At 39.2% G+C, this 24437-nt stretch overlaps 2 protein-coding genes and 1 pseudogene across 2 annotated transcripts in view; 2 read left to right on the plus strand and 1 right to left on the minus strand.

Moving 5' to 3' along the window:
* LOC148958034 (glyceraldehyde-3-phosphate dehydrogenase-like) overlaps window positions 1-24437 on the plus strand; it is a 42512-nt gene that overhangs the window by 17612 nt on the left and 463 nt on the right. The window contains exons 4-7 of the mRNA XM_089114078.1: window positions 20295-20611; window positions 21121-21259; window positions 21673-21846; window positions 22194-22378. Coding sequence (XP_088970204.1) covers window positions 20295-20611; window positions 21121-21259; window positions 21673-21846; window positions 22194-22378 — 815 coding nt within the window. The remainder of the gene's footprint in view (window positions 1-20294; window positions 20612-21120; window positions 21260-21672; window positions 21847-22193; window positions 22379-24437) is intronic.
* On the minus strand, window positions 4205-5381 carry LOC148958036 (uncharacterized; annotated as a pseudogene).
* Window positions 7051-9203, plus strand: LOC148958037 (uncharacterized). Its single transcript, XM_089114077.1, has one exon. It carries the CDS (start codon window positions 7051-7053, stop codon window positions 8803-8805), a length of 1755 nt encoding a protein of 584 aa, XP_088970203.1. The 3' UTR covers window positions 8806-9203.

Below are 24437 nucleotides of genomic sequence, written 5' to 3' on the forward strand. Positions count from 1 at the left end.
GCTGGCCGAAAAGTGCCTGTCTCTTGTTACCGAGGCTAACTTTTCCCTTGATATTATACCTTCGTATGGCGCAAACCAGCTTGTCTTGCCAGAGTCAGCCTCGCCGACGCAACACAGCTTCTTGGCCTTTTGTGGAAAGCAATCCTTCAAGGCAAGTTGGTACCATTTTTGCAGGAATCGTTGTAAAACATCGTGCTCGGAAAAGCTGTTTTGCAGGCTGTCGATGAAGATTTTTGGGGCTGGCACAATCCCTTCTTTGTATGTGTAGCTGACATACGTGCGAGGAGAGACATTTCCAATTTCCTCCTCTCCAATTGACTCTGTATGAAATGTCTTGGTAGCGAAGTTAAAACACACACCAAATGGTTTCACCTCTATGAGGTTGTAGTTAATTTTCATTTGTCTGACAATCTGGCAACCTTTGAAGGATAGCAAGCCAATGACTGCCTGCAGGTTTGGCGTGACAACGTCAGCGACTTCGGAATTTCGTAGCAATGCATGCACAAATTCATGCACAGTTCCCGCTTTGACGAATGTATACTTTGCTTCGTTTACTTTTCTGTAAACGAAGCCTCTATGCAGCCTCATCGTCAATTTTTCCATCGAGCGCCGTATCATGTCCACTGCACGACAGATGTTGCTCTTCGGTTTGCAATAAAGTCCGACGGATGAACTTGCCGAAGTCATAGACGCATTGTCTTCTCGCAAATCGACCAAGTCATAATCAAACTTTGTGTACTTTATTTTGTCCAGTGCTGCAAGGAAAGCGGTACGAAATTCCTGTCCACAGCTTCCTGTTACTGTCACACGTACTGTTTTGGTACCGAACTGGGCACTTTTTGGAATCTTTTCGTTGTCGACCGAAATTCCAGTTTGTGCATGAATTACGGTCTTTGTGTATTCGTACGCGCCTGAAAAGCAAAACGATATGAAAGTCAACCAGAACCATTGGCAAATGCAAAGGTGCTTTTTCTTAGGTGAAGCATTTTACAGATGAAAGCGTCTCTTAGATGAAAAGATGAATGATGCTGGGCATTTTGTAAAGACATTATAGAGATCGAATGTGAAATGTGCATACCTTTACTTGCAAGATTCATTGCATAACCCAGGTTGTGATCTTTGATGACAGTGCAAAGAGTCGATGCATAGTATGAATTTGTTTCTTCACAAGCCCTGGCTCTTATGGGTTTGCATTCCAAGTCAAGGCCGGACGTTAAAATCAGTTGGATCTGATTTTCGATGGTTTTGATATTTGAGCTTGGAACGTCAACCACTATCCAGAAGCTTATGCCAGGTTTGACGTCCAAAGGAACCACATCTGGTTTTGCTTGGCTGTTTTCGCAATCGTCCCGTTCGGTTTCTTGGGTTTCTTCCAAAATATCCGCTGTTCCCATCAATTGCTGCCCTTCATGGGATTGATCACTTTCAGTTTTTCCTCGGCTTTTCCTCTTTTCGATGCCAGTTATGCAACTCCATATGACGATTATCGAGTCGTTTCGCTGTAATAGCATTTCAAGCTGCCTTCGCTTCAAGGCGATGAGACTTTCAGCCTCTTTGATGCACGTTCCAAAGAGCCCGCAGACTAACGATCGAATAAGAACGAGCAACTACGGGAACGACAAAGGTTTTTAATGCTTGTGCAAGAGTTTTCGAGCTTAGCCGTCTAGCTGGCCTGAGCTCACTCATTTCAAAATTTTCTATCAGAGCGAACAATCTTCTGGATATACATATATATATATATATATATATATATATATATATGAATAAAAAGAAATTTTATTTAATACAGGTTAATTAGTTAGGTGGAGTTCTATTGTTCATGAGATAAAACTTGTTTTCGTGTCGGCATTTGGAGATTAATTCGGATCGTTTGTTTAGAAGGGTGTTGTTATTTGCTTTGATGATGTATAGTTTTTCTGTTAAGCATAGGTCACACCTTTTTGTAATGTTGTTGTATGGTTTGGCTGAGGTGATGATGGTCCATTGTATGTCATAATCCTTGTTTTTGTCTTTAAGTTCCCAGATGTATTTTGATAGTTCGGTACTGTTGGCGTATTTTCGGTTGCGGAATGAGAGTTTGTGTTGTGTAAATCGTTGTTTGAAGGTTCCTTCTGTTAGGCCAATGTAGTTTTTGCTGACAGTGTCTTCGGTTGTGGTGATATGTGCGTTGTAGATGATGCTGGAAGAGAGGCAGTTGTTGTCTAGTGGGCATTGGTCTTTTTTCGGCAGTTGCATGTTTTCTCGTTGGTAGTGGTGGGTTTGGTGTTGATAATTTTCTTGTTGTGTTTGTTGATGATAGTTTGCATATTATCCATACAGCTGTAGCTGACTTTAACGTTGTTCTTGTTGAAGATCTGATGGAATTTGTGATTCTTGGGGAAGTGTATATGTATGAGCTTGAGGAAAGTTCTGCCGATGTTAGTTTGTACATTCTTGCTGTATGGTGGGTTGTACCAGATTATGTTGCGCTGTCTGTTTATGTTCCGCTGTCTAACGAAGACCTAGATGCATTTGAGTCTGATTTACTCAACATGATCAAGCACATCCAATTCAGGAAAACACACGACCAATTTCAAGACCAGCTACGCGAAGACATCAAAAAGATCAACGCCTCCACGAAAGCCTTCATCCCCGCTGACAAAACAACCAACTACTACAAACTGGATAGTGAACTACATGACAAACTACTAACTAACAGCATAACCACAACCTACAAGAAAGCAAACGACAGCGCCATCCACACAATAAACAACGAAGCACGGAACATCGCCACTGAACTCAACATCCAAGACCGAACAGAATGTATGGCAGAACGACAAGCATTCATAACTCTAAAAGACCATAAAGAAAACTTCCAGAACAACCCCACCTGCAGACTAATCAACCCCGCAAAAAGTGAAATAGGCCGTATCAGCAAACAGATCCTTGACAGAATCAACACGACCATCAGAAACCAAACTACCCTAAACCAATGGAAAAACACTTCGTCTGTAATCAACTGGTTCAACAGCATACCAAACAAGCATCAACATACATTTGTTATCTTCGACATTGAAAACTTTTACCCCTCAATAACCGAAAAACTCCTTACAGACTCTATCTCCTTCGCCAAGAAATACTGCAAAATCACCGAAAAGGATACCAACATCATAATGCATGCCCGCAAATCACTCCTATTCAGCAAAGGAAATACATGGACGAAAAAAGACAGCCACATGTTCGATGTGACTATGGGGAGCTTTGACGGCGCGGAAATTTGTGAACTGGTTGGTCTTTTCATCCTCAATAAGCTGGGTGCAAAATACGGAAAAGACAACATAGGTCTATACAGAGACGACGGACTCGCTATCTTTAAGAACACCCCTGGTCCACAAGCAGAGAGAATCAGGAAGGACATTACAAAACTTTTCAAGACTCACGGCCTCAACATCACCATACAGACCAACCTAAAAATTGTGAACTACCTCGACGTAACACTAAACCTAACAAATCAATCGTATTGTCCATACAGAAAGCCCAACGACCAGCCACTATACATCAATACAAAGTCCAACCATCCCCCCAACATCATAAAGCACTTACCTGGAGCAATCAACCGTAGAATAACTGACATATCATGCAACGAAAGTGAATTCAACAAAGCCAAGCCCATCTACGAAAACGCCCTAAAAGCCAGTGGATACCCCGACACCCTAAAATACAACGACCACACATCACCCACACGTAAAAGAAGAAACAGACAAGCAAATAACAACACCCTTCTAAACAAACGATCCGAATTAATCTCCAAATGCCGACACGAAAACAAGTTTTATCTCATGAACAATAGAACTCCACCTAACTAATTAACCTGTATTAAATAAAATTTCTTTTTATTCATATATATATATATATATATATATATATATATATATATATGTATATATATATATATATATATGTATATATATATAGAAATTTGTCTTTTGATACTTCCGTAGCACAGTGCTCAATACGTTAGCACGTAGAGCGTGATATATCATAGATTGAAGAAAGTGAAACTACATGGTTTATCTCTACAAGCCTGTTTCGTGAGTAACTCACTCTTCAGGAGATGTTGATATACTGGAATATTCCTCGAATAAATAGATAATACGGTACAGAAGGTGTTACATAATGTGTAAGGTTATACAAAAGGTAAATTAGGGGCGGTACATAGAGGGATTTAGGTGTTACATAATAGTGTTTTGTTTCTATGGCGGCAAGAAGATACGAGTTCGTTTCGTTTGTTGAGTGTTGATAATTCGGGGTGGCAGATAATGAGGGTCTTTTCTTTAAGACAAAGGCTGCATCTTTTGTTTGAGCTGCTGTAGGATGGCTTTATTGAGAGGATGCGCCAGGAAATGGAGTGGTCGATTTTATTGTCTTTTAGGGTCCAGATGTATTTACTGAGTTCTGTGGAATTTCTGTGTTTTGCGTGACGGAAAGATGCGGTGTGATTTCTGTATCTTGTCTTGAATTCGTTTTCTGTAAGTCCGATGTATGTTTCTGTAGTTATTGTCTCTGCGTGTGACGGTGGCTTGGTAAATGACTGATGATTGTAGGCAGTTCCCGTTGAGTGGACATGTGTTCGCTTGTCGGCAGTTGCATGTTTTGTTGACATTGGTATTTTCCGGGGTGGTGCTGGTGTCGTGTGACTTTAGGATGCGTTTGTTGTGACTGTCAATGGCTTGCTTGATGTTGTTCATGCAGCTGTAGCTGATCTTTAATGTGTTGCGGTTGAAGATTTTTCTGAGTTTGTGGTCTTTGTGGAAATGTTTGTCAATGAGGTTGAGGAATCTGTGTCCGATGTTGGTGCTGACGTTTTTGCTGAATGGGGGGTTATACCAAAGTATGTTGCTCCGTTTTCTGTTTTTTCTTGTGGTATTCGAAGTTGGTTCGTAGTGTAGGGTGTATTTGTATCCGCTTTCGTTGAGTGCTTTTTGGTATGGTGGCGTGGCTTGGTCGAATGATGCTTTGTCAGAGGAAAGTGATGACAGACGTTTGTTGATGCCGATTGGTATATGTTTTGCTGTGGTTATTGGGTGGTTGCTCTCGCGGTGGACATATTGAAGGATGGTGTCAGGCTTTGTGTATGGCTGGAAGGTACCTTTTTTCAGGTTGAGGGTGACGTCTAGGAAGTTGATGATCTGTTTGTTGGCTTCTATCGTGATGCGTAGTCCGTTGTGGCTAAAAATTTGACATATTTTCTTTTTGATATTTTCGGTGACTCTTGGTGGTGAATTTGAAATGGCTAGTCCGTCGTCTCGGTATAGTCCAACATTGATGTCGAGGTGTTGTAGTTGTGACAGCAGAAAGCTTCCAACCAACTCGCATGTTTCAGCACCGTCGTAGCTGCCCATTGTAACATCAAACGTGGTGTTATTTTTCTTTTTCCATGGTTGATTTTTGTGAACAAGGATGGAGTTTTTGGCATGAATGATGATGTTACGTTCGTCAGTTGTGATATTGTCGTAGTCTGAGGCGAAGTCGAGTGCTCTGTTTAGGAGTTCTTGGCTGATTGAAGGGTAGAAGTCTACAACATCGAAGCTGATGAAGGTGTTGTTGTGTTTGCTTTCGGTGGCTTTAAACCATTCGATTACCGATGTTGTGTTCTTCCATTGATTGAATTTGTGCGAATTGGTGATTTTGTGGTTGATTCGATCGAGTATCGTCTTGCTGATTTTGCCTATCTCAGACTTGGTGGGGTTGATTAGCCGGCATGCTGGTTTGTTTGTGAAGTTTGGTTTGTGATCTTTAAGTGTGATGAATGCGTCTTTGTTGGCTGTAGAGTCTACTCTGTCGTCGATACCCAGTTTTGCTGCGATGATTTTGTTTTTTGCATGGATTTCTGTCACGCAAAACACAGAAATTCCACAGAACTCAGTAAATACATCTGGACCCTAAAAGACAATAAAATCGACCACTCCATTTCCTGGCGCATCCTCTCAATAAAGCCATCCTACAGCAGCTCAAACAAAAGATGCAGCCTTTGTCTTAAAGAAAAGACCCTCATTATCTGCCACCCCGAATTATCAACACTCAACAAACGAAACGAACTCGTATCTTCTTGCCGCCATAGAAACAAAACACTATTATGTAACACCTAAATCCCTCTATGTACCGCCCCTAATTTACCTTTTGTATAACCTTACACATTATGTAACACCTTCTGTACCGTATTATCTATTTATTCGAGGAATATTCCAGTATATCAACATCTCCTGAAGAGTGAGTTACTCACGAAACAGGCTTGTAGAGATAAACCATGTAGTTTCACTTTCTTCAATCTATGATATATCACGCTCTACGTGCTAACGTATTGAGCACTGTGCTACGGAAGTATCAAAAGACAAATTTCTATATATATATACATATATATATATATATATATCTCTCTAATGCAATATATGATTCACTGAGAGAGAGGGTTGCTCACGCTTACGTTTATATAGGAAAATTTCAATAAATTGTATAGACATTTTTTTATATATGCAAGTATACTTCTGAGTATTACAGTATTTGTATAAAGTCTGCCCCCGTCCTTTAGACAGAAATTTTCAGGGGAAGAAGAACAATGCTATGGTCCTTGCACCAAGCGAACTCAGATGTCTCTGGTGACTAATATTTACAATGTGCACTGTTTTCTTTATCCAATGAACATATTCGAGGGATGCCACGTTCCTTGATCACTGTGATTTGTTGGGGGTTTCTATGTCCTCTTGTGATCACATAGTTTCCAATGAGTGTGGCGTTCCTCGAAAAGTGACCTAATTGGCCATTCTAGATTCCCTGTGTTTCTACTGGGGACATTCTGAATACAAGTGCTGTATGCGTTTTTACAATTGATCTCGTTCAAGTATAAAATTGCGCTTTATCATACGCTTTAAACTCATGCATATCTAACAATACCATTGAGAAAATTTAACTCTTTCCATGAAAAGAATCTGTGTGCAATTGTTTCTAAGTTGTCAATAAAAAGGGTTGAAATGCTCGATTTTGTCTCGAAAAGAGAAATACCAAAATGTGCGAATGGATTGGTCAAAGGTCGAAGGGGCACACAGTAAGAAACGTGTTGTCATACTCCGTGAAACGAAGGATAAAACCTTTCGCTGTCCGATAGAATTTTGCGAGAATCGTACATTTTTCAGCAAAAGAGGTTGCCGAAAACACATAGACACCAAGCACAGATGGTATTATTTTTTCGATGTGAAGCCGAGTGATAAAGTTATTGAAAGGTCGGCTGAACAGAGTACCCAAAGAAGTCACAAACACATCGAAAGTGCCAGAAGACGTGCAGATACAACTAAAAGGCCACATTTCTCAATTTCTGAAGGGGTTGGAAAGCAGTATGTCGATTGGCTTTGTGCTGTTTGTGGCGGGGGACTGTCAGCAGCACAGGCAACACAAAATGCTACACGCGTAATGAAATTCTTGAAATTTTGCAGCGAAGATGACGAAGACAATCTCACAGAACAGCATGTAGACTACAGCATAGGATCCGCAGGACTTATATGCAGTTTTATCGAGCATATCGGAAAAGAATGGGGCCTAGGCAGCTCAGCTCAATTTGGGTATTTACAAGCAATCACAGATTTGATCGACTTTCGTAAATCCAGTGGATTATCGGCAACAGTGCTTGGCAATTTGGCGGTTTCTGAAGTTTACATAAACCGAGGAAAAAAAGCACTGGCTAAAAGGAAAATCAGCGAATGGTCAAAAAACCTGTCGATCGAAGTCCTTTCTGGCTGTAATCAGTGGGCGACGATGGAAGAAATGGAGAGAGTTATACCGTACCATCTTCCACGCTACAAAGATGTGTTGACAAATTGTAAAGGCTATCCTTTGACTGCCGTTACACCTGCGGACCTTACATTTGCCACTCGATTTGTAGCTGTGTATATGTTTACAAGAGTGAAAGGATCACGCCCAATGACGTATCAATTTCTAACAGTATCAATGTTTGAAAAGTCGAGGGAGAATAATGGGTTTGTGGACCAGACTGAGTTTAAAACTGCACAACAGTACACCTTTGATTCATTGATACTTGATGAGACGAGCACACGACTCCTTGACGACTATATTTGCCATGTTAGGCCTCTGTTGAACCCTCAGTGCGAATATGTACTAGTCACAAGAAATGGAACACAGTTTAAACAGTTAAGTAACCTGATGTCAGAACTCGTTTTTCAGGCAATCGGGAAATACGTTCATCCGACCAGATATCGTCAGATTGTTGAGACGGAGAGCTCGCGTAAACTTTCTGCTGAAGAGCAAGAAGTCGTGAGCCGAGACCAAAAACACAGTTCTCAAGTTGCGAAAACTTACTATCAAAAGCGCAATTCACGCGAAATTGCAGTAAACGCCAAATCGGCGATGAAAAAGTTGCAGAACAAAGAAGTTGATAGAAGTTTAAAAAGAATCATTCTAGACAACAAAGATTCGTCTGATCAAGACTGCTGCTTGGAAGAAACCGAACAGCACCAGCAAATAACGCCAGGAAGAAATCGGAAAGAAAAAATTTGCGTCAATCTTGACGAAGGGGGTAACGAATCGTGTAGAGCTTACTCGCGCCCAGATTGCAATGCTGACAGGTTGAAAGCAAAGCCAGTCGTCAGTAGAAGGGTGCCATTTACTCCAGAGGAGGACTTTTTTCTAAAAAAAAGTTTGAAAGTTTATGGATTTGGAAAGTGGACGGCTATGCTTAAGGATCCTAGATTTAATTTCAATAGCAAACGGACCCCTGATTCTCTAAAAAAAAGAGCAGAACTGCTTGCTAAAAAGTGACTTAAATAATGACCTTGTCAGTATTGTAATAACCTTTCTGTTTCTTGTGTTAAAGATTGGTTGGAAATAAAGAAAAAAATTGGTTGGAAATAATTTTTTTCTTAATTGAATTATTGTTGTTATATTTAATTAAATTATTGTTATATATGTTATATTTTTCTTATATCTAACTTAACTAAATTGTTATATTTAATTATCAAAAAGTATCTGTTCTACACCAAAATGAGATTGACCTCGTTTAATTTCGTCAAAAGACACTTAAGTTTTCTCGCAAAAGCTGAGCAAATAGGAGCACCGATGATTTACAATGAGTTGCAGGGAGTAGGAGTGAGCCAAAACTGAGCAAAGAAAGAGGCTGGTCTCTGTTTCGTCACATTACATCACTTTGGCTCACTCTAGCTCATCCCAACTCATTTGAACTCATCTTAGTTACTTGTCGCTCCCTGGTTTGGCGAGAAACTAAAGTTTTGATAGAATTTATTTGGTGTTGGTGATTTTTTCAGATTACGTTGGATCCCAGCCTGTGGTTGCTGCTGCTACCATTGACTTTTCTTAAACTTTTGATAAACATCATGATAATGATTTTTAGATGACTTGAAAGTGTTATGACGTAATAAAAGCTTTAGTTTTCTCGCAAGGGCTGAGCAACTAGGAGCATCGATGATTTACATTGAGTTGCAGGGAGTAGGAGTGAGCCAAAACTGAGCAAAGAAAGAGGCTGGTCTCTGTTTCGTCACATTACATCACTTTGGCTCACTCTAGCTCATCCCAACTCATTTGAACTCTTCTTAGTTACTTGTCGCTCCCTGGTTTGGCGAGAAACTAAAGTTTTGATAGAATTTATTTGGTGTTGGTGATTTTTTCAGATTACGTTGGATCCCAGCCTGTGGTTGCTGCTGCTACCATTGACTTTTCTTAAACTTTTGATAAACATCATGATAATGATTTTTAGATGACTTGAAAGTGTTATGACGTAATAAAAGCTTTAGTTTTCTCGCAAGGGCTGAGCAACTAGGAGCATCGATGATTTACATTGAGTTGCAGGGAGTAGGAGTGAGCCAAAACTGAGCAAAGAAAGAGGCTGGTCTCTGTTTCGTCACATTACATCACTTTGGCTCACTCTAGCTCATCCCAACTCATTTGAACTCTTCTTAGTTACTTGTCGCTCCCTGGTTTGGCGAGAAACTAAAGTTTTGATAGAATTTATTTGGTGTTGGTGATTTTTTCAGATTACGTTGGATCCCAGCCTGTGGTTGCTGCTGCTACCATTGACTTTTCTTAAACTTTTGATAAACATCATGATAATGATTTTTAGATGACTTCAAAGTGTTATGACGTAATAAAAGCTTTAGTTTTCTCGCAAGGGCTGAGCAACTAGGAGCATCGATGATTTACATTGAGTTGCAGGGAGTAGGAGTGAGCCAAAACTGAGCAAAGAAAGAGGCTGGTCTCTGTTTCGTCACATTACATCACTTTGGCTCACTCTAGCTCATCCCAACTCATTTGAACTCTTCTTAGTTACTTGTCGCTCCCTGGTTTGGCGAGAAACTAAAGTTTTGATAGAATTTATTTGGTGTTGGTGATTTTTTCAGATTACGTTGGATCCCAGCCTGTGGTTGCTGCTGCTACCATTGACTTTTCTTAAACTTTTGATAAACATCATGATAATGATTTTTAGATGACTTCAAAGTGTTATGACGTAATAAAAGCTTTAATTTTCTCGCAAGGGCTGAGCAACTAGGAGCACCGATGATTTACAATGAGTTGCAGGGAGTAGGAGTGAGCCAAAGCAGAGCAAAGAAAGAGGCTGGTCTCTGTTTCGTCACATTACATCACTTTGGCTCACTCTAGCTCATCCCAACTCATTTGAACTCTTCTTAGTTACTTGTCGCTCCCTGGTTTGGCGAGAAACTAAAGTTTTGATAGAATTTATTTGGTGTTGGTGATTTTTTCAGATGACGTTGGATCCCAGCCTGTGGTTGCTGCTGCTACCATTGACTTTTCTTAAACTTTTGATAAACATCATGATAATGATTTTTAGATGACTTCAAAGTGTTATGACGTAATAAAAGCTTTAATTTTCTCGCAAGGGCTGAGCAACTAGGAGCACCGATGATTTACAATGAGTTGCAGGGAGTAGGAGTGAGCCAAAGCAGAGCAAAGAAAGAGGCTGGTCTCTGTTTCGTCACATTACATCACTTTGGCTCACTCTAGCTCATCCCAACTCATTTGAACTCATCTTAGTTACTTGTCGCTCCTTGGTTTGGCGAAAAAGTAAAATCTTTATGTGTAGCCAAAAGTATTTTTTGATAATTTTTTAATAAAAGTCTTTAGTTCATATTGATTTTTATTTTTGTACTACGTATATTCTATATGATTGTAGTAATTCATCCCTTTATTAAGATTTATTGTCATCGAAGAAAACTTTTCAACTCAACAACATTTTTTTTAAATATATAAAACTACAAGTTTATGATGAACTACAAGATATAAAAATTAATATAACTCAAAAGGCATTTGAAAACAAAGGTTTATTCTTCTTCGTCGCTTGATAACTTTAGATGTTTTCTTCGCCTTTGAACAATCATAGTTCGTGGACGCTTTTTTGGCGTTTTTTGCGTTTTAAAGAAGCTCTCGTCGTCACTGGCAGTCTTGTCATTATTTGAATCAATCGATTCGTTGATCGGCGTGGAAAGCTGACTGATACCACGGTACGTTTCCCTCAAGAGTTCTTCCCATCGAGGAAATGTTTCCGAAAACAATTTGATATCAAATTCTGGTCTTGGCGTTCCTTCGATGAGAAGCCAGGCATCATACATGGAATCGGGCTTTTTCCAGGAAAGTCGTCGTCTTCTTTGAAATCTTTCCAAGTCTTCATCCGTTGCATCCAATAAATCCCAGTTTGGTTTAGAAGTGATCAAAAGAAACACAGCTTTGTGGTATGAAAATACATTGATGGGCCCAAAAGTGACGAAACAGCGACTTTCCTCCCTCACCCAGTTCGGATTCTCATCTTCGTCGTCCAAGATGACCTGGTCAATAATTTCAGTAGGCACTGCTCCTTGAGGGTGCTCGGCTGTTGCTTCATCGTTTGCAATTATAATGCTCTGCGAGAATTGAAGTTTTTCTATTTCTTCAATGTTAATCATCCTGGATGATTGCCCTTCATTGAAATCGTTAAAAATGGCACCCTCATCATCGTGTTGCTGCTCCGCTCTTTCAATTTCCTCGACTTCCCACAATGGAGTGTCACGTAATTCATTGGCGCACCAATGGAAGCATTGCATGCAGTTTTTCCTCAGGTAGTTTGTTGCCTGAGGATTTCTTTCCTTCAAAGATCTTGTTTTGAATACAGCCAATCGTGTCTGAATAGCAGCGTCATCGATTTCTGTAAACGAAGGTATTGAGTTGCATGTAATGTAAACCCCAGAGCGGTAAACGACATGCGTAGCTTCTTTGTGCTTCTGTGGTAGAGCAACATATCCTCCTTGCAGGATCCTTTTCGCGTCGTCTGCACTCAGCGCATCTGGTGGCCATTCATCGACAATCAAGCACTCCGTGTCGTCGCTGAGCATGCTGGCCGAAAAGTGCCTGTCTCTTGTTACCGAGGCTAACTTTTCCCTTGATATTATACCTTCGTATGGCGCAAACCAGCTTGTCTTGCCAGAGTCAGCCTCGCCGACGCAACACAGCTTCTTGGCCTTTTGTGGAAAGCAATCCTTCAAGGCAAGTTGGTACCATTTTTGCAGGAATCGTTGTAAAACATCGTGCTCGGAAAAGCTGTTTTGCAGGCTGTCGATGAAGATTTTTGGGGCTGGCACAATCCCTTCTTTGTATGTGTAGCTGACATACGTGCGAGGAGAGACATTTCCAATTTCCTCCTCTCCAATTGACTCTGTATGAAATGTCTTGGTAGCGAAGTTAAAACACACACCAAATGGTTTCACCTCTATGAGGTTGTAGTTAATTTTCATTTGTCTGACAATCTGGCAACCTTTGAAGGATAGCAAGCCAATGACTGCCTGCAGGTTTGGCGTGACAACGTCAGCGACTTCGGAATTTCGTAGCAATGCATGCACAAATTCATGCACAGTTCCCGCTTTGACGAATGTATACTTTGCTTCGTTTACTTTTCTGTAAACGAAGCCTCTATGCAGCCTCATCGTCAATTTTTCCATCGAGCGCCGTATCATGTCCACTGCACGACAGATGTTGCTCTTCGGTTTGCAATAAAGTCCGACGGATGAACTTGCCGAAGTCATAGACGCATTGTCTTCTCGCAAATCGACCAAGTCATAATCAAACTTTGTGTACTTTATTTTGTCCAGTGCTGCAAGGAAAGCGGTACGAAATTCCTGTCCACAGCTTCCTGTTACTGTCACACGTACTGTTTTGGTACCGAACTGGGCATTTTTTGGAATCTTTTCGTTGTCGACCGAAATTCCAGTTTGTGCATGAATTACGGTCTTTGTGTATTCGTACGCGCCTGAAAAGCAAAACGATATGAAAGTCAACCAGAACCATTGGCAAATGCAAAGGTGCTTTTTCTTAGGTGAAGCATTTTACAGATGAAAGCGTCTCTTAGATGAAAAGATGAATGATGCTGGGCATTTTGTAAAGACATTATAGAGATCGAATGTGAAATGTGCATACCTTTACTTGCAAGATTCATTGCATAACCCAGGTTGTGATCTTTGATGACAGTGCAAAGAGTCGATGCATAGTATGAATTTGTTTCTTCACAAGCCCTGGCTCTTATGGGTTTGCATTCCAAGTCAAGGCCGGACGTTAAAATCAGTTGGATCTGATTTTCGATGGTTTTGATATTTGAGCTTGGAACGTCAACCACTATCCAGAAGCTTATGCCAGGTTTGACGTCCAAAGGAACCACATCTGGTTTTGCTTGGCTGTTTTCGCAATCGTCCCGTTCGGTTTCTTGGGTTTCTTCCAAAATATCCGCTGTTCCCATCAATTGCTGCCCTTCATGGGATTGATCACTTTCAGTTTTTCCTCGGCTTTTCCTCTTTTCGATGCCAGTTATGCAACTCCATATGACGATTATCGAGTCGTTTCGCTGTAATAGCATTTCAAGCTGCCTTCGCTTCAAGGCGATGAGACTTTCAGCCTCTTTGATGCACGTTCCAAAGAGCCCGCAGACTAACGATCGAATAAGAACGAGCAACTACGGGAACGACAAAGGTTTTTAATGCTTGTGCAAGAGTTTTCGAGCTTAGCCGTCTAGCTGGCCTGAGCTCACTCATTTCAAAATTTTCTATCAGAGCGAACAATCTTCTGGATATACATATATATATATATATATATATATATATATATATATATGAATAAAAAGAAATTTTATTTAATACAGGTTAATTAGTTAGGTGGAGTTCTATTGTTCATGAGATAAAACTTGTTTTCGTGTCGGCATTTGGAGATTAATTCGGATCGTTTGTTTAGAAGGGTGTTGTTATTTGCTTTGATGATGTATAGTTTTTCTGTTAAGCATAGGTCACACCTTTTTGTAATGTTGTTGTATGGTTTGGCTGAGGTGATGATGGTCCATTGTATGTCATAATCCTTGTTTTTGTCTTTAAGTTCCCAGATGTATTTTGATAGTTCGGTACTGTTGGCGTATTTTCGGTTGCGGAATGAGAGTTTGTGTTGTGTAAATCGTTGTTTGAAGGTTCCTTCTGTTAGGCCAATGTAGTTTTTGCTGACAGTGTCTTCGGTTGTGGTGATATGTGCGTTGTAGATGATGCTGGAAGAGAGGCAGTTGTTGTCTAGTGGGCATTGGTCTTTTTTCGGCAGTTGCATGTTTTCTCGTTGGTAGTGGTGGGTTTGGTGTTGATAATTTTCTTGTTGTGTTTGTTGATGATAGTTTGCATATTATCCATACAGCTGTAGCTGACTTTAACGTTGTTCTTGTTGAAGATCTGATGGAATTTGTGATTCTTGGGGAAGTGTATATGTATGAGCTTGAGGAAAGTTCTGCCGATGTTAGTTTGTACATTCTTGCTGTATGGTGGGTTGTACCAGATTATGTTGCGCTGTCTGTTTATGTTCCGCTGTCTAACGAAGACCTAGATGCATTTGAGTCTGATTTACTCAACATGATCAAGCACATCAAATTCAGGAAAACACACGACCAATTTCAAGACCAGCTACGCGAAGACATCAAAAAGATCAACGCCTCCACGAAAGCCTTCATCCCCGCTGACAAAACAACCAACTACTACAAACTGGATAGTGAACTACATGACAAACTACTAACTAACAGCATAACCACAACCTACAAGAAAGCAAACGACAGCGCCATCCACACAATAAACAACGAAGCACGGAACATCGCCACTGAACTCAACATCCAAGACCGAACAGAATGTATGGCAGAACGACAAGCATTCATAACTCTAAAAGACCATAAAGAAAACTTCCAGAACAACCCCACCTGCAGACTAATCAACCCCGCAAAAAGTGAAATAGGCCGTATCAGCAAACAGATCCTTGACAGAATCAACACGACCATCAGAAACCAAACTACCCTAAACCAATGGAAAAACACTTCGTCTGTAATCAACTGGTTCAACAGCATACCAAACAAGCATCAACATACATTTGTTATCTTCGACATTGAAAACTTTTACCCCTCAATAACCGAAAAACTCCTTACAGACTCTATCTCCTTCGCCAAGAAATACTGCAAAATCACCGAAAAGGATACCAACATCATAATGCATGCCCGCAAATCACTCCTATTCAGCAAAGGAAATACATGGACGAAAAAAGACAGCCACATGTTCGATGTGACTATGGGGAGCTTTGACGGCGCGGAAATTTGTGAACTGGTTGGTCTTTTCATCCTCAATAAGCTGGGTGCAAAATACGGAAAAGACAACATAGGTCTATACAGAGACGACGGACTCGCTATCTTTAAGAACACCCCTGGTCCACAAGCAGAGAGAATCAGGAAGGACATTACAAAACTTTTCAAGACTCACGGCCTCAACATCACCATACAGACCAACCTAAAAATTGTGAACTACCTCGACGTAACACTAAACCTAACAAATCAATCGTATTGTCCATACAGAAAGCCCAACGACCAGCCACTATACATCAATACAAAGTCCAACCATCCCCCCAACATCATAAAGCACTTACCTGGAGCAATCAACCGTAGAATAACTGACATATCATGCAACGAAAGTGAATTCAACAAAGCCAAGCCCATCTACGAAAACGCCCTAAAAGCCAGTGGATACCCCGACACCCTAAAATACAACGACCACACATCACCCACACGTAAAAGAAGAAACAGACAAGCAAATAACAACACCCTTCTAAACAAACGATCCGAATTAATCTCCAAATGCCGACACGAAAACAAGTTTTATCTCATGAACAATAGAACTCCACCTAACTAATTAACCTGTATTAAATAAAATTTCTTTTTATTCATATATATATATATATATATATATATATATATATATATATATGTATATATATATATATATATATGTATATATATATAGAAATTTGTCTTTTGATACTTCCGTAGCACAGTGCTCAATACGTTAGCACGTAGAGCGTGATATATCATAGATTGAAGAAAGTGAAACTACATGGTTTATCTCTACAAGCCTGTTTCGTGAGTAACTCACTCTTCAGGAGATGTTGATATACTGGAATATTCCTCGAATAAATAGATAATACGGTACAGAAGGTGTTACATAATGTGTAAGGTTATACAAAAGGTAAATTAGGGGCGGTACATAGAGGGATTTAGGTGTTACATAATAGTGTTTTGTTTCTATGGCGGCAAGAAGATACGAGTTCGTTTCGTTTGTTGAGTGTTGATAATTCGGGGTGGCAGATAATGAGGGTCTTTTCTTTAAGACAAAGGCTGCATCTTTTGTTTGAGCTGCTGTAGGATGGCTTTATTGAGAGGATGCGCCAGGAAATGGAGTGGTCGATTTTATTGTCTTTTAGGGTCCAGATGTATTTACTGAGTTCTGTGGAATTTCTGTGTTTTGCGTGACGGAAAGATGCGGTGTGATTTCTGTATCTTGTCTTGAATTCGTTTTCTGTAAGTCCGATGTATGTTTCTGTAGTTATTGTCTCTGCGTGTGACGGTGGCTTGGTAAATGACTGATGATTGTAGGCAGTTCCCGTTGAGTGGACATGTGTTCGCTTGTCGGCAGTTGCATGTTTTGTTGACATTGGTATTTTCCGGGGTGGTGCTGGTGTCGTGTGACTTTAGGATGCGTTTGTTGTGACTGTCAATGGCTTGCTTGATGTTGTTCATGCAGCTGTAGCTGATCTTTAATGTGTTGCGGTTGAAGATTTTTCTGAGTTTGTGGTCTTTGTGGAAATGTTTGTCAATGAGGTTGAGGAATCTGTGTCCGATGTTGGTGCTGACGTTTTTGCTGAATGGGGGGTTATACCAAAGTATGTTGCTCCGTTTTCTGTTTTTTCTTGTGGTATTCGAAGTTGGTTCGTAGTGTAGGGTGTATTTGTATCCGCTTTCGTTGAGTGCTTTTTGGTATGGTGGCGTGGCTTGGTCGAATGATGCTTTGTCAGAGGAAAGTGATGACAGACGTTTGTTGATGCCGATTGGTATATGTTTTGCTGTGGTTATTGGGTGGTTGCTCTCGCGGTGGACATATTGAAGGATGGTGTCAGGCTTTGTGTATGGCTGGAAGGTACCTTTTTTCAGGTTGAGGGTGACGTCTAGGAAGTTGATGATCTGTTTGTTGGCTTCTATCGTGATGCGTAGTCCGTTGTGGCTAAAAATTTGACATATTTTCTTTTTGATATTTTCGGTGACTCTTGGTGGTGAATTTGAAATGGCTAGTCCGTCGTCTCGGTATAGTCCAACATTGATGTCGAGGTGTTGTAGTTGTGACAGCAGAAAGCTTCCAACCAACTCGCATGTTTCAGCACCGTCGTAGCTGCCCATTGTAACATCAAACGTGGTGTTATTTTTCTTTTTCCATGGTTGATTTTTGTGAACAAGGATGGAGTTTTTGGCATGAATGATGATGTTACGTTCGTCAGTTGTGATATTGTCGTAGTCTGAGGCGAAGTCGAGTGCTCTGTTGCTAAAGTATTCCTATCTAGGATTTAATAATGACATCACATATTCTGTGATTGCCATATTAAAAGTCTGACGAGGAGCTAAAATCAGTTCTACTCAGTTCTACACTTTTACTTACTGCACATGACCTGTTTCGATATTTTCTAACAGCCCTCTTAAAAATCATCATGCGGAGATCTGCCTTTAAGGATGACAGGAATCTCAGTGACTTTGTATGGCAATAACTTTATGGACAGTATGGTCAATAGACAGTTGAAAATTTTTTCAATTCACATACCTTCAAATGATTGCCCAGCAATTCTATAATTAGCAATTCAATAATTACGTCCTAAAAATTTAATAACAAATTAAATTTAACATCATGATTGTAGAACATTTTTTCCATCAACTTTCGGTTTGGTTTACAACACAAAAGCATTTATCTATATTTAATGATAACAGGAATAAATAGTGACAAAAAGGGCCCTTCAGTTTGTATCACCTACCACATGCTATTGCATATGCAAAAAGCAATTGAAGATGTGCAAAATGCCACATGTGACCTTTTCTCGTATTACAAAGACTTGGTATGGACTGGGTGAAGAGGGTATGGATTATGTGGAAAATTTAACAAGAACATGGAAGGATAATTGTAAAAAGATTTAAGAACAAATGTGCTGGACAAATATTGTCTGTTCTTTACAAAACAGAACAATGATAGGCATGGCTTTAAGAATACTTGTGAGCACTTGTTTTAATATGTGCAAAAAAGAAGCAATTAATTCAATATTTATCATTTTAAATTTCCAAAAACATTCTTTACCCTTATTTGGAAGTCTTTTTTATTGAATTGTCGTTGAATGTTTCTGACTTGGGAGCATAATTTTAACAGTGACATACTAAGGTGACAGTTGTTATAAGATGCTCCTAGCAGCAGGCTCAGAGAAGGGACGCACTCGCACTGTCCGTAGGACGGTCCACGAAAAACAACAGAAGCTCCTATGACACACCCAAGTCATTCCCACTTTAAATTGTTTTGTGAGGAAGGTTTGCCTTCTGGGTTGTTTTTGTCTTGAGGAAGGTTAACAACTTTTCTGGACTCTGCAAGGGAGCTAACTAAAGGCAAGGGCTCATGTGACAAGTTTCTGAAACAAAAGGTAGGTATATCCCCATCTTACCATGGTCATATTTCACCATTTACGCTGGGTTGTCGCATGGCCACTGGCCGTAGGACGGTCCACGAAAATTCTGGAAGATATTTTTGAAGGATTCATGAAAAAATCAAGTATTTTGTTAAGGAGTTCAGGGTTTGAAGATTGAAGGAGTCCGACAGAAGGGGGTACGGGTGTCTACTCCCTGGAAAAGTTTTGCGGGGAAAATTTTTCCCTTTAGAATCTGGAAAAAAGCCCTATTTTGTAAATGCGTTTGGAAACACTATGGCTTTTTTACGTGGCAATGGTTGGCTAATCAAAGACGATAACCATCATATCTAACTTTCTGTGGCTGACCCCATTCTACAACTGTCTATCATCTTCACATTTCCTCTAATCGTTATATTCTGAATTGTGTAAAGCGAGAAAGCTCCACGTGTATAAACTGATTTTCCAAAGTTGTAAGCAAATGTCTTAAAATAATAAGCAGTATTCAAAGGGTCCCAACTAAGTCAATTCGCCTTGGAGAAAAATCTGCCAAGTCCCCGACAAGCATTTCAGAATCCAGTTTGTAAGGATTCAAGCGCCATAGCATTTATGTTTCTATTTTATCGGAAATTTCTAAGGAACGCAAAGGGCTTTTTGAGAAAAGCACAAAAACAAGGGGAAACTGTAAACATTGTGTAGAGGGACAGACGAGGGTCAAATTTTTGCGACCACGCCCTTTAGATTAGCTTAAAATACATTTATCACCCTCAGTATATTTCTTACTGTCGGTTGCTTGCAATCTTGACAACGTTTTAATTTTGTCTGAAATATATTAGAGAAGCGTTAGTTGAAAATTTGATATATAGAAAAGCAATAGATCAATCAGTTTCAACCAGTTTCAATCGGTTTGATAAATGGCTTTTGAAAGTAAGCATTTCTTATCATGAAGACAGATTTTGAAACGCAGAAAATCTTTTTCTCTGGCCCGTGCAACTGATTACTGGGCTTAACGAAACTGCCTGCATCTGCTATTGCAAGATGAGAGAATGTTTCATCTTGCCCCTTACTCGGGTCACTCACGTGATTAGAATTTAAGTGCTTTCAAGTTCTAGTTAAGAAAATAATAGAGCAATTGGCTTTCAGACCAGAGTTTTTTCTATTGAGTTTGGTTACAGTAAGCAATGAAATTCTTCCTTCTGTGATATCTAGACAAATATTGTATTACTTTAGAATCATTTTCAGCAATTAAATTTTATGTTTTTACATTTTAGGTGTACATGTTTAAATTTGACTCTACACACAATAGATACAAAGGCAATGTTAAGGCAGAAAATGGAAAGTTGGTGATAAATGGAAATGAAATATTTGTTTATGGAAAAAGGGACCCTGCTGAAATCCCATGGACCGAATCAGGTGCCGAATTTGTCGTTGAATCAACTGGTGTATTTACAACAATTGAGAAGGCAAGCCTGCACATGAAAGGAGGGGCAAAGAAAGTTATAATCTCAGCACCATCAGCAGATGCGCCTATGTTTGTTATGGGAGTAAATGAGGACAGATATGATTCGAGCAGTATGCATGTTGTAAGGTTAGAGAAAATATTATTTTGGAATATTGATATTCGAAGAAAAAAACAAGATCTTGAGTCATACAGTATTCATTTCAATTTCGTTTCTTGTTACAGCAATTTTTTCGAAATTTATGATCATAGTGAATTATTTTATCCATAATTTAAACTCTCCTTACCCAATTGTCGTTAACTAATAACTATTTTGCTGAACATATGTACCTCTATATTGTGTGCACAGTTGACTTCTAGCGCGATCAGGTGTTGATGCGCCCCACTGAAAGGCCTTGCCCCAAATTTTTTGCTCTGTAGATTGACAAAAGTAAATGGCTGACATAGATACTCTAGTCCAAATAGGTATTCCTTTCATAGTTGCAGGGATACATGTATAAATTTTGATACTGTTGGTGCCACCTTTTTTATCAAATTAAAGCAACAGAAACCATTGTCCAAATCAGTTCAGATTGGAGATGAATTGTGTTGTAAATGGCGGTAAATGTGTGTCCTAGTTTTATTTATTGTCATTTCAGCAATGCTTCATGCACAACGAACTGTTTAGCCCCACTTGCAAAGATTATCAATGATAGCTTTGGAATTGAAGAAGGCTTGATGAGTACAATTCATGCGGTAACTGCAACCCAAAAAACGGTGGATGGTCCAAGTCAAAAGGTTTAAGAATGGATTCAGCATTTTTCACAATGTTTATCACCTTTCCCTATCCTCTTCCTATCCTACTTTCAATAAACGGGCCTTGTGTGTAACGAAAATCATGTGCTTGACGAACTTTGAGTAAATAGTTCTCTGTTAGAAGCCTTTTGTTTGTGGTAAACGTTCGAAACCTTGAATGTGATTTCTACTGGTTTGTTTATCATGATTATAATCCCTAAGATGAAGAATTCAGAAGTGCACTTTAACGCAATGGAAATTAAAAATGCAAAAGTAATGAATAGTTTTACAACCCATAACAAATTTAACTAATTTTCCGAAAGTTTAGATAACCTTCTAGAAAATATACTAGTATAAAAATGTTTTAATAATTGGTTGAGCATGAATGAGCAATTGTCATTCTCTATTATTCAAAGAAATGGCGTGATGGACGTGGAGCTTTTCAGAACATCATCCCAGCAGCTACTGGTGCTGCCAAAGCTGTTGGAAAAGTTATTCCAGATTTAAATGGCAAATTGACTGGAATGGCTTTCCGTGTTCCAGTTCCAGATGTTTCTGTTGTGGATTTAACCTGCCGTTTGAAAAAGCCAGTGAGTGTTTTAAGCTTCTTTACCATCCATTTTTTGATGGCCAAAAATAGGCACACGCACCACCAAATATTAGTGTTCTCTGCATCTTTTTAGAGATAAAATATTTTGAAATATGTGGAAATAGGTCACCCAGACTGTCACCCTGACTGAGGACTTTGTCACTCCGACTGAGGACTTTGCCACCCTGACTGAGGGCTTCGTCACACAGACAGGTCATCAGAATTTGATATTGCTAAATTATGCAATAGACCCTAAAGTCAGTTCCATTTTACTATACATCAGTTTACATGTTGTTCTATACAGCTATATATAATTTTCTTCAACTTTATTCATGTTTCCTATTGCAGGCAAAGTATGAAGAGATCAAAGCTGTTGTGAAGAAGGCCTCAGAAAGCAAGGAACTTGGAAAATACATGGGCTATACAGATGAGGAAGTAGTTTCCAGTGACTTTGTTGGCTGTACCTTTTCTTCAATATTTGATGCTAAGGCTGGCATTGCATTGAGTGACACATTTGTGAAACTTGTTTCCTGGTAAGTTCAATGAAAGGGAATCTTTGCAGAAGTATGCAATGACGATGAGAACGTCCACTGTGGAATGGATTGTTCTCAGTCTCGTTTCACTTTGGTGAGAATTAGAGATTTAAACAGTGCATAGGTCCAAATCTCTAGGCTAGAAAATATAAATACCCAGTTGTGGATCGAAATAAGCCAATCAGAAACGCGAGGACAGGACTGTTGAGGTTGCCCAATCAGTGCCGCTTGCCTAGAGAAAATGTTACCAGTGTGAAAACGAACTCCTTTTGTTTACACAATAGCGGTTTTTTCGGGCTGAACGAAGAAAACAAAGAAATTTATAAAGACCATTTGATCAAGATATTGAATTTAGTAAAGCTTTGTTTGAAGCTGCGAAACACCAAAGAAAATAGCTCCTCGTCGATTGATTTTTGCTGTGAGAGAGCATTTTTTCTTTAAGAGCATTTTTAGAAAATTTGATAGCTTTGTTTTTGCTTAGGTCTCTAAATTTGGCTTCTTTTTACACGACAATATAATGTCTGGCAAGGATTCAAACCTATTAATTCGCAGATCTTTCAGAAAAGACCATTCATCTCTCGGCCTCGTAAAACTTTTTCGCTCTGTCAACTCTTGATAAGTTTCTAACTGTTCTTGTACGGAGAATCTTTTTATACAGCCTCAATTGATGCAATAGGGTTCTCAAGTGTGACGTCATAAAAACTATTTTTAGAATTTCAAATTTTATTAGTTATGAACTAAGACCAAATTACAGAGGTTTGATGCGGCCAGAGCTTGTGCTCGTCTAGTCATATTTCAGCCAATTCGGAATACCTTTAACTGATTTTGCACATTTAGAGGTATTTCATGATGTTACTTCAGGTTATGGGAAAAAATTTCAAATAAGATTTTTGTGACGTCATCACTTGACAACTCTAGCTTGCGATTATTTGTGCAGAAAGTGATTTCCGAGCGCTACTCGTAAGTTAGCTCTTGTTTTTTAAAATCTCCTGTGTTTTCGTCCCAAGACCTTAAGAATTTTTATGGTTGATGTTTTTTTTAAATTTTTTGGCGTACGTAAATGGTTTCGACAATCAACTATGTCTTATGAAGTTTTCATGGCAATAGCTACCGTACTTGTTTAATGACAAAGACTTTTAAAAAGTCTTCCAAAATCTATTGCATAAAATGTATTCAAAATTTCGAAGTTGTCCCTAAACATTTTAAATTTAAGTTTATTTCCAGAAAGAATAGGGAGGGTAAGCTTGATGAAATAGAGGTTCCAACAACAGTATTGTATGATATGTCTCAAGTTTTTTTGTAAATTGAAATTTAAGCCTGATTTCCATGGCGACATCACTGATGAAAGTATCAAGGCATGCGCAGTTTTGATTTTTGATTTTGCCGCGAATTCACAAGAAAGTAGGAAAGAGTTCTACTTTTTCGCAACGAAATATTTCGCTTCACCTAGTTTCCAGTCAAAGCATGGTAAATTTTCTCGATTTGTAAGAAAATAATCTAGGAACATTCATCATGCGTGCAGTTGTGAAAATGGGCACTTTAAAGTTGAGTTTTAGGGAAATCAATATATGTACGTAGCAAATGCGATGCGAAATTCGCGTTTTGAAAATCAACCTTTAGTTGTTATTAAAGATAAACAGGTCTGCACGCCACTCTGACTCTATATAATATTAAAAAGGTTTCAGCTAGATTTTTACGACTTCAAGTCGTTTATGTTTGTTTCCTGAGAATAAATTTTTAGGTATAGATGCCGAATTGATCTTGAATAGGATCTTAGCTTTATTACTTAGCTATGTTCTAAAATGTTACTTTTTTCAAAGCCAAACTAACTGCCTTAGCAACCGAAACTTGCGTAAGCGTAAGCTAGAATGTTCGAGAAGGTTTTAAAGGACAACACTATTTTCAACCAAAACGAGAATCTTTAGTTAATAAGATTCTAAATTCTTGCTAGTGTGAAGAAAGTGCTAATGGTACAAAGACCATATTATGAAAATGCTTTCATTTTGATTTTTGAATCACCATTGGAAAAAGTCAGTGTTAAATAAGAATAAGATCATTT

Source organism: Rhopilema esculentum, chromosome 19, assembly GCF_057945365.1.
Source record: "Rhopilema esculentum isolate cy_ngs chromosome 19, ASM5794536v1, whole genome shotgun sequence".
Taxonomy (NCBI): Eukaryota; Metazoa; Cnidaria; class Scyphozoa; order Rhizostomeae; family Rhizostomatidae; genus Rhopilema; species Rhopilema esculentum.